Source organism: Erythrolamprus reginae, chromosome 8 (assembly GCF_031021105.1).
Source record: "Erythrolamprus reginae isolate rEryReg1 chromosome 8, rEryReg1.hap1, whole genome shotgun sequence".
In the NCBI taxonomy this organism is placed as follows: Eukaryota; Metazoa; Chordata; class Lepidosauria; order Squamata; family Dipsadidae; genus Erythrolamprus; species Erythrolamprus reginae.
The window spans coordinates 9,517,086-9,528,094 of NC_091957.1; the positions used below are offsets into that span (position 1 = coordinate 9,517,086).

The 11,009-nt window shown below is 42.3% G+C and overlaps 2 protein-coding genes across 3 annotated transcripts in view; one reads left to right on the forward strand and one right to left on the reverse strand.

Annotated features, from left to right (window-relative positions):
- Window positions 1-11,009, forward strand: part of ST6GALNAC4 (ST6 N-acetylgalactosaminide alpha-2,6-sialyltransferase 4) — a 683,294-nt gene that overhangs the window by 44,808 nt on the left and 627,477 nt on the right. The window lies entirely within an intron of this gene.
- CDK5RAP2 (CDK5 regulatory subunit associated protein 2) overlaps window positions 2,843-11,009 on the reverse strand; it is a 118,572-nt gene continuing 110,405 nt past the window's right edge. For both annotated transcript variants that reach the window (XM_070758771.1, XM_070758770.1), the window contains 5 exons: window positions 9,599-9,828; window positions 7,925-8,059; window positions 7,365-7,503; window positions 4,504-4,550; window positions 2,843-2,942 (listed from right to left, as the gene is read on the reverse strand). In XM_070758771.1, the coding sequence (XP_070614872.1) occupies window positions 2,886-2,942; window positions 4,504-4,550; window positions 7,365-7,503; window positions 7,925-8,059; window positions 9,599-9,828 (608 nt within the window). In that variant the 3' untranslated portion in view covers window positions 2,843-2,885. The remainder of the gene's footprint in view (window positions 2,943-4,503; window positions 4,551-7,364; window positions 7,504-7,924; window positions 8,060-9,598; window positions 9,829-11,009) is intronic.

Consider the following 11,009-nt stretch of genomic DNA (forward strand, 5'->3'; position numbering starts at 1 on the left):
GAGGGGTCTACAGAAAAATTAAGACATTTTCTTGCTTAGGATGGTTTAATCTAACTATGTTCCTCTAAGGGCTGTTTCACTTGTTATTTTTTTTCCTAATAGGAAAGAAAGTTATCAGTCTGGGATGGAGAAGATAGGACAGCAATAAAATAAATATTATGGAAGTGGGTTGAGACTCTGAGAAACATCCAAGTTGGTCAGGACAGAAGTCTATCTAGCTCAGCCACCAGTTTTCCATCGGTGTTGGTGCACAGGCCTATAAATACATCTTTTAAATTACCTTAAAAGAAGGTACCGTAAAAACTACCATAAAAGAAGTTCAGGACAATCTCTAAAATGGTAGGTATACAAGTCTGTTGCCACAGCAAACAAGAGATATATCACAGAAAACCAACACATTCTAAAATAGTCTACAGGAATGGTTCAGATGCAAGAATGCTTGAAAGGAATATTATAGAACAAAATACTGCATTTTTAAAAAAAATGAAAATCACACTTTGAATTATGAGGACAATAGGAGGTGGTCATCAGAGAGGGACCTGGGTTTCTGCTTAAGGTTCTGGAGGAGTTCAGTTCCTGATTTAGGATAGAATAGAACAGAATAGGAGTAGAATAGAGTAGAATAGAATAGAGTGGGGAATTAGAATAGAATAGAATGGATAGAATAGAGTAAGGAATAGAATAGAATAAGGAATAGAATAGAATAGAATAGGAGTAGAACATAAGAACATAAGAAGAGCCATGCTGAATCAGACCCAAGCCCATCGAGTCCAGCATTCTGTGTCACACAGTGGCCCACCAATTGTCCATGGGGATCTTGAGGAGAAAGAAAAGGCAAAACCTTCCCTTTCCTTTGATCCCCAACAAATGATAGCCAAGGGAATCCTGCCTGCCTCAACCAACAGAGGCGGAACATTGACATCTGGTGTAGATGTACTCTACTCTACTTACTGTACTCCAAGTACACTTGGAATAGAATAGAATAAAATAGAGAGTGGAATTAGAATAGAATAGAATGGATAGAACAGAACAGAACATAACAGAATAGGAATGTTTAACATAGCTTCCAAATTTCAATCATACCGTTGGGAAACCGTCGGGAGTTCTGGGTCTTCTCAAAGGAGGACATCTAAAGCTCAACTGGGATCTATTCTCCCATTTCACATGGAGAGGAGCTTTAAAGATGGACCTGGTGAACTTGATGGCTACTTTTCGGGTCCAATGGGAATGCGAGTGGGAGAACTTTAACAAAGTTGCACATTGTCCAAGCAGGAGATGCAGATGAAAGCAATTTAGGTGCAGCTGCTCTGTGACCCAAAAAGGGGGGAAGCAGAAGGTCTCCTGTAGTTTAGAGGGATGGGGGCGGGGGAAGAAGTCCCACTTACAATCCAGTGAAAGAGCACCTCCAAAATAAACATCTCCCTGCTCACCACATTCTACAGGTAAACTTTGCAAATGTGGGCTGGGAGTAGCCGAACTGTTTGTAGTTTAAGTGGCCCCAAGTCACTCCTCCACCCGAGCACAGAAGGAAAGATGAAAAATTCTCCAGTTATGGGATGGAAGGGGGTGGAGGGGACGAGAGCAATTTGTTGTGTGCAAACCAACATCTCCATATTTATTTATTTATTTATTTTCATTTCGGGGTCCACTCAGGTGGCTGGAGCGATGGAGGTCAGAACTCTGTACCGTATTTTTTGGAGTTTAAGACTTGGGGGAGGAAAATAGGAGAGAAAAATCTTCCTACTAGGTATTCATCTGGCTAGCATCCTTAGTCTGGTCAGCTTCAGCACATTACAGTGGTACCTCGGTTCTCGACCACAATTCGTTCTGGAAGTGTGGTCGAGAACCGATTTGGTTGAGAACTGAAACAATTTAAGATAAATTCCCCTGCTCAGTTGTCTCTCCCTCTAGCTTGCCTGCTTCTGTCTCCATGTGTGTCTCTCTCTCTCTGTGTAGATTGCCGGCTTCCAGCTTCAGTTCTCTCGATCGCCCGCTTTTGTCCCTGGCTCTCTCTCTCTGTGTGTAGTTTGCCGGCTTCTGTCTTCAGCTCTCTCGAGTGTTCGAGTTCCAAATATTTGTTCGGATTTCAGGGCAAAAGTTTCTTGAATTTCCTGGTTGAATACTGATTTCTTCGAACTGAGAAGCGTTCGAAAACCGAGGTACCACTGTATTTTATCCTCTGATTAGGGTTGGGAAAAAAAGCTTCTTCGGAGGGAGCAGCAATGAAAACAAGCCTGCAAAGACTTAGGGATGGAAAAAAGCTTCGTAGGGAGTAGCAATGAAAAAATCTTGTAAGCCGGGAAGTTCGTTAACACCTTGTTAGGGGCAGGGAAAAAAGCTTCGGAAAAGCTACATTCAGAGTATAAGACGCACCAAATTTTCAGCTTCTTTTTGGGTGGGGGGGAAGGTGCGTCTTATACTCTGAAAAACATGGTGGTCATTTTCATCCAAGATGTTCAAGCAAAGAACTTCTCAATGCTTGTATTCTGTACATGAGTGTCTATGTTCCCACGTTCCCACCTCTGAGCTTTTCCGCATTCCAAAAGCTCCGCCTGCCTACATTAACTTGGCCTTCACTGATATTTTTGACAGCAGATTCGTCTTCGTGCCGCTGATAAGGAAAGCAGCCACCCTTTTCATGGAGCAAAGCCAAGCACCGAGGTCGGCCCAGGCAGAGAAAAGCTGGGGAAGAGAAAAAATTATTGGTATCCAATTTGCCATCCTCAAGACTTGAGTGTTGCGGTCTGGATCTGCAGAAGACATCCGGAGGCACAGGGTGGAAAAAAAATGTAAGGAATGTTAAGGCCTTGGAGGGAAAGAAGTACTCGAAAGGACCAGCTCGGCAAATGAAAATGGTCTTTATTGTAGGCCTCCGGAGCCTTCGCTTAAACCCTCTTCTTGATGAGGCTGGAAGGGGTGGCTTTGTTGTCCGATGGCTGAACCTGGGGAATAAAACAAAGGTTTTGGCATTAATGGGGCTATCACAGCAACCGCAAAATAACCTCTTTCTCCCCTGTTGTGGGACTTCCATTCCATTCCACTCCACTCCACTCTATTATTTCTATTCTATTTTGAATCCATTTCTTATTCTATTCTGTTCTATTCTATTCTATTCCATTCCATTCTACTTCACCCCGCTGCACTCCACTTCCTTCTATTATTCTATTCTATTTTGAATCCATTTATACTTCTATTCCATTCCATCTTCTATTCCCTTCCTCTTCTCTTCATCGAAACATAGAAACATAAAAGACTGACGGCAGAAAAAGACCTCATGGTCCGTCTAGTCTGCCCTTATACTATTTTCTGTATTTTATCTTAGGATGGGCATATGTTTATCCCAGGCATGTTTAAATTCAGTTACTGTGGATTTATCTACCACGTCTGCTGGAAGTTTGTTCCAAGGATCTACTACTCTTTCAGTAAAATAATATTTTCTCATGTTGCTTTTGATCTTTCCCCAAATAACTTCAGATTGTGTCCCCTTGTTCTTGTGTTCACTTTCCTATTAAAAACACTTCCCTCCTGGACCTTATTTAACCCTTTAATATATTTAAATGTTTCGATCACGTTCCCCCTTTTCCTTCTGTCCTCCAGACTATACAGATTGAGTTCATTAAGTCTTTCCTGATACGTTTTATGCTTAAGACCTTCCACCATTCTTGTAGCCCGTCTTTGGACCCATTCAATTTTGTCAATATCTTTTTGTAGGTGAGGTCTCCAGAACTGAACACAGTATTCCAAATGTGGTCTCACCAGCACTCTATATAGCGGGATCATAATCTCCCTCTTCCTGCTTGTTATACCTCTATTAAGGTATAACAAGCATAATCTCCCTCTTCCTGCTTGTTATACCTCTTCCTGCTTGTTATACCTCTATTAATAGAATACTTTCTATTCTATTTTGAATCCATTTGTATTTTTATTATTTCTATTTCATCCCATTCCTTCTCCTATCCTATCCTATCCCATTCCATTCCACTTGTATTTCTTTGACCGTCCCCAAACAAAGAATGGCTACCCCAATCAGAACTGGTGAGCAAATACTCTGTAGAAAAACAGCAGCAGAAAGGCCAAAAAAAAAAAAAGGCATTTCCTTTCCTGCTACGCTAGATTTCTAAGCTCTGGTCTTTCCAGACTGCTAGACTTTTGAGAAGTCTACTCCGATGGCCTCTCTTCCCACCCAGTCTTCTCTTCTTGCCAGAATTGATGATTGGACTTATGGGGAGAAAGACCCTTAAGGCTGGATGGCCACCCAAGAAGGAAGCAGAAGGAGGAGAACGTAGACTTGGAAGACTCATCCAGTCTACCATTGGTCACTGTTATGGACCAATCAGAAAGCCCAACCAGAACACGGCTGAACGTTAAAGGGATCTGTCCCTTCTCCAAGATGGGATTTGCTAATCAGTTCTTCAGATCCCAATGATCTCACACGACTTACGGAAAAGGAAGAAGGGAAGTCAAAATGAGAAGAGATGGAGGTAGATGAGTGTTTCTACTTACTTCAAGGTTTCCTCTGGCCTTTTTTAAGACATTGTGCGTTAACGCCACTGCAAAGAGAAAGAGAGCACAAATAAAATAATATTAATGACATTTGTTTCATTTAACAAGCTTACATAATTCTTGAAATAAGAGCCGGAGTGGCGCAGTGATTAGAGTGCAGCACTGCAGGTTACTTCACATAACTGCTAGCTGTAGTTCAGCAGTTCAAATCTCACCACCGGTTCAAGATTGACGCAGCCTGCCATCCTTCCAAGGTGGGTCAAATGACGACCCAGATTGTTGGGGGCGAGAGGCTGATTCTGTAAACCTCTTGGCTGTAAAAGCACTATAAAGTAGTATATAACTCTAAATGCTATTGCTAATCTGCTAAAATATACATATTTTAAATTAAATTATAATCTTTCATTATTGAATCATTCAATACTTCAATGAGGTCACTTCTATGGCAATCACCCTCTGTGTTATATCTTTTTAATACAAATGGAATACAGTGTTCCCTCAATTTTCGCGAGGGATGCGTTCTGAGACCGCCCGTGAAAGTTGAATTTCCACAAAGTAGAGATGCGGAAGTAAATACACTATTTTTATTATTTTTTATTTTTTTATTTATTGGATTTGTATGCCGCCCCTCTCCGTAGACTCGGGGTGGCTAACAACAGTAATAAAAAACATCATGTAAATCCAATACTAAAAACAACTAAAAAAACCCTTATTGTAAAACTAAACATCCATACAAACAAACATAGCATGCATAAATTGTAAAGGCCTAGGGGGAAAGAATATCTCAGTCCCCCCATGCCTGACGGCAGAGGTGGGTTTTAAGGAGCTTACAAAAGGCAAGGAGGGTGGGGGCAGTTCTAATCTCCGGGGGGAGTTGGTTTTTGGCTATGAACAGTATCACAAGCCTTCCCTTAACACTTTAAACCCCTAAATTACAATTTCCCATTCCCTTAGCAACCATTTAGATTATTACTCACCATGTTTATTTATTAAACTTTATTAAAAAAAATATTTATTAAAGGTGGATGAAAGTTTGGCAATGACATATGACATCATCGGGCGGGAAAAACCGTGGTATAGGGAAAAAAACCCACAAAGTATTTTTTAATTAATATTTTTGAAAAACCGTGGTATAGACTTTTCACGAAGTTCGAACATGCGAAAATCGAGGGAACGCTGTATTATTAATCGTATTTATTACTTTTAACAAGCTTATATAATTCTAATAATAATACAAATGTTTATGCTAAAATTGAAAGCTTCCGTTATTTGCTTGTTCAACTTATAATCATTATTTAGTCAATATTTCAATATGCTATTTTTATGTCAGTCACCATATTCTGCATGTCATACATTTTAATACATTTTGTATTAAAATGTGTGACACCCTGGTCCACACTGTTCACGCACATTGGTATGTTTGTAAAAAAAATGTTTTAAAGAAATCTTTAAAACAAAACAAAAGAAAGAAAAAAGAGAGCTAGTTTGGCTTGAGAAGGTTCATTTCCAGACTAGGTTTCCAGTGTCAGTCCCTGATTTACGACCAAAATTGATTGTTAATCAGTGTTGCTTCCTAAGTGGACAGTTTGATTTCACAGAAGTTTGATTTACTTGGAGTTATACTGTGTTATTTAAGTGTTCCTTTTTTTTTTTTTTTGAGCAGTGTATATTTTGCCCATTTAGCAAAGAAATCACTGGCATGGAGTCTCTTGCATGACCAGGAAGTTGGGCTAGAAGACCTCCAAGGTGCCTTCCAATTCTTGTTATTCATCAATTTTCTTTGAATACTCCAGATGCGTCTCATATAGTCCCAACTGCACATTATCTCAAGAGCTGTTCACACTAAACATCCCTTATGGCTGGTCAACTTCCTACTGCTGCCAACCTGCCTTCCGTTGAGGCCTTGTATACTGCACGAGTCAAAAAATATTTACTGACCCCTCGCATCCTGGATACAAACTGTTTCAACTCCTACCCTCAAAACGTCGCTACAGAGCACTGCCCATCAAGACAACTAGACCCAAGAACAGTTTTTCCCAAACACCATCACTCTGCTAAACAAATAATTCCCTCAACACTGTCAAATTATTTACTAAGTCTGCACTTCTAACTAGTTTTTCTCATCATTCCTATCACCCATTTCCTCCCATGTTGACTGTATGACTGTAACTTGTTGCTTATATCCTAAGATTTTTATTAATATTGCTTCATCATTGCTTATTTGACCCCTATGACAATCATTAAGTGTTGTACCACATGATTCTTGACAAATTTACTGTATATTTTATTTTATGTACAGTGAGAGCATATGCACCAAGACAAATTCCTTGTGTGTCCAATCACACTTGGCCAATAAAATTCTATTCTATTCTATTCTACTATTACTACTAGTTTTTTCCCATCATTCCTAGCACCCATTTCCTCTCACTTATGACTTATTGTAACATGTTGCTTATAAAGATTTTTATTAATATTGTTTCCCCCATTGCTTATTTGACCCCTATGACAATCATTAAGTGTTCTACCATGATTCTTGACAAATGTATATTTTCTTTTATGTACGCTGAGAGCATATGCACCAAAGACAAATTCCTTGTGTGTGCAATCACAGTTTGCCAATAAAGAATTCTATTCTATTCTATTCTTATTCCATTCCATGTTCTGTTCTGTTCTATTCTATTCTACTTGCTTCCCCAATTGATATCTAGCTTCCTACTTGGAGCCTGGGGGGGGAAAGTAGGGTTCAAAAAAGAAGGGGCATAAGGTCAGACTTGGGGTTGGTCTATTTCCGCCTTCCGAGGTCGCTTGTGAAGCTGAAAAGCAGGACAAAGAGCAGAGAAGATGGAAGACTCCCCACTCACGCTGATCTATGATGACCCTCTCCATGTTTTCTTTGAGTTGGTTGGTGGAATACAGGCGCCTGGCCATGCTGTAGAGCTTCTTCTCCTGTTCGGCCACTTTCCGACGGAGCTTGTAGACCTCAGACTTCAGATTTTCATCCTGCAGAGGAAGGAGGCAGGGTTAGTTTTCCTTCAGATGTGAGTTGTGGGCTTCCCAAAGTTTGATGGTAAAAGCAAAAGTTTCCCCCACGCAAGCGTGCAAGTCATTCTCTGCTCTAGGGGGCGCTAGTTCATCTCTATTCCAAAGCCGAAGAGCCAGCGCTGTCCGAAGACGTCTCTGTGGTCATGTGGCCGTCATGACTCAACCCTCAATTAAATGGAGCTTGAACAAAAAAGCTGTTCCACTGGTTCATTGTTCTAACCTCCTTCGTTGCTTCACTCCTTGATTAGTTTCCACCCATTGCCTCCTTTGAAAACCCGTGAAGTAGCGAATCGGTGAAAGATGAGCCGCGAAGTAGCAAGGGATTACTGTATATGTTTTTCACTGTTATCCCTTCCTTTCCACCCACTGGGATCCTAACCTGAAGGGAGTAAGCAGCTGCGTGGACCATTTTCATTGGCAAGGAGACCCTCCAGAGGAGGCTCAAGAGGCGGCTGGCTTCTTCCAGGTTCTGCTGGACCGCCTTGAAGGTGGCAGACAAAGTGCTCAGAGGGATCTGGAGAAGGAAAACAACAACAACAACAATAATGGGAGGGAGAGGATGAGAAAGGGTGTATTTTTAAATCCTGTGGGGTGGGTGGGAAGGAAGGAAGGAAGGAAAGTCAGCTTGAATTAATGGCCCAAATCCAATTTGCTACAGTTCGGGAGGGCTGATGAGCGTGAATATTGCGAGTCGGGCAAAACTAATTTATTCCCGTTTATAAAGGTAGCAAAAGTATGTATTATTATTCAAGAACGGGAAGAGGGGGTGGGTGGCGGCTGTCGGAGGAGCAGGAATGCAGGCTAATCAATAACGGTAATTAATAACGGGTTACATTTACTGGGCTCGGTGGGAAAACACACTCCCTTCCTCTCCTGGTTTGCATATCCCACGTCTCGTCATTTGAAAGTCAAATGACTCTGGACGCCACTTTGGGCGATATAGATGTTTCACCCCCCCAGCAGACCCTCTAAACGGTTCCATTTAATGGTGAGCAAGCTATCTGGAGGCGAGGCAAAATGTGTTCCTCAGCAGAGGGAAGAGAGAGACAGAGAGAGATAGAGAGAGACAGAGACACACACACACACACACAGAGAGGGAGTTTCTGGGGGGGGGGTTTGAAGAGGTTTCGCTTCTCATCCAAGAAGCTTCTCCTTTTTTAGAGCAAGAGGAGGAGGAGGAGGAAAAGGAGGAGGAGGAATGCGTGTGTGCATGTGCCAGAGTACCGAAAACCCAAAGACCAGCTGGCCAATACGCCATGCCTGTTTTTGGGCCATGGGATCATTTTTCATGCTGTTTTCTGGCCGTTTCTCAGACCATTTTCAGCCCCAGAAAACAACCTGAAAACAACCCAGAAAACAGCCAGAATGCGGTCCAGAAAATGGCTGGAAAAACAGTGTGAAAATGGACTGAAAATAGTCCAGAAAAGGCCCTGAAAAAGCCAGAAAAAACGGACCAGAAAAGAGCTTGAAAACAGCCTAGAAAATGGCCTGGAAAACTGCCTGAAAACAGCCCGGAAAATGGCCTGAAAAACAACTGAAAAACAGCCCAGAAATGGCCTGAAAACAACCCAGAAACCAGCCCCAAACCAGCCCAAAATACAACCCGAAAACAGCCCAGAAAATAACCTGAAAATAGCCCAGAAAATGGCCTGGAAATGGCCCAAAACATAGCCAGAAAACAGCCCAGAAAATGGCCCACAAAACAACCTGAAAACAGCCTGGGAAATGGCTTGAAAAACAGCCAGAAAACAGCCTGAAAATGGCCAGAAAAACTGCCTGAAAGGGGCCCGGAAAAGGCCCCCCAAATGGCCTGGATTTGGGGGGGGTTTCCAGGACTCCAGTGGCTGCAAAGACCAGCACACATGTCCATAGAGAGGGTTCTGTGTGCCACCTGTGGCACATGTGCCATAGGTTCTCCATCATAGATCTAGGCAAAGGACAGCTTATTTTATCCTTCCTCTCGATTATGGAAAACATTCCCATGGACCCCTGGTGCCTTAAACCCTAACCCCTCCATCTTCAACTCTGTGGTTCCATAATCTTGCCCACTTACTGTCACTGCAGAATCCAGACCTTCTGCCTCTTTCAGGGGAAGCTCCAGCTTATCCAGTCGCTTCCGCCCATCCGTGATCTGCTTCCGTAGACAGTTGTAATCTTCAATCAAGCCGAGAATATGTTGGCCGTTCTTGTCTGCCCAGACACAGTGACTGGGGATTGGGCAAATCTCCTTGTTGGTCAACAGGTTGCAATGGGAGGGGCTGTCCAAGGTGCTGAAACTCAACTCTGCAGAGGTATGGAAGAGGGTGTTGGGTTAGCCTACCAATTGTCAGACTGACACATACAGGTGACAATGAAAAGTCCTCCAGTATGGAGAAGTGAAGATTTTACTCACTCTTAGATTGTTAACCCACGACCCATAAATGTTCTCTACTCTACTCCTTCTCTACAGTTGAAAATAATATAGCTCCTCTGCTTCTAAAGAAGTGGTAGGGACCTTGGAGATTTTCTAGATTTCCCTCTCGGGCCCCCTTTTCTTATCTATTCCCTTGAATTCAAAATAACAGAATAACAGAGTTGGAGGACACCTTGGAGGTCTTCTAGATCAGTGTTTTTCAACCAGTGTGCCGTGGCACACTAGTGTGCGGTGAGACATGGTCAGGTGTGCCGCGAAGCTCAGAGAGAGAAAGGAAACAAGAGAGAGAGAAAGAGAGAGAGAGAGAGAAAGAAAGAAAACAAGAGAGAAAGAAAGAGAGAGAGAGAAAGAAAGAGGGAGAGAAAGAGAGAAAGCAAGAGAGAGAAAGAGAGAAAGAAAGAGAGAAAGAGAAAGCAAGAAAGAGACAGAGAGAAAAAGAAAACAAGAGAAAGAAAGAAAGAGAGAAAGCAAGAGAGAGAAAGAACAAGAGAGAGAAAGAAAGCAAGAGAGAGAGAAAGAAAGAGAGAGAGAGGGAGGGATGGTGGGAGAGAGAAAGACATAGAGGGAGGGAGGGAGAAAGAGAGCAAAAAAGAGAGGAAGGAAGAGATAAAGAAAGAGGGATGGAGAGAGAGAAAAAAGAAGGGAGAGAAAGAGGGAGGGAGAGAGAAATAGAGCGAAAGGAAGGAAGAGAGAGAGAAAAAATTTGTCCAAACTTTTTTTAGCCGCCCCCCCCCCCCCCCCCAAATGTGCCCCAGGGTTTTGTAAATGTAAAAAATGTGCCATGGCTCAAAAAAAAGGTTGAAAATCACTGTTCTAGATAATTTCAGACAAACGGTGATCCAATCTCTTCTTGAAAAACTCCAGCTATGGAGCACCCACAATTTCCGAAGGCAAGCCGTTCCACTGATTGTTCTAATTGTCAGGAAACGTCTCCTTAGTTCTCAGTTGCTTCTCTCCTAGATCAATTTCCATCCATTGCTTCTTGTAATGCCTTCGGGTGAACAAGAAGTCCAACCGGGGCAACTCCATTACAGAGATCAAAGGCTTTCTC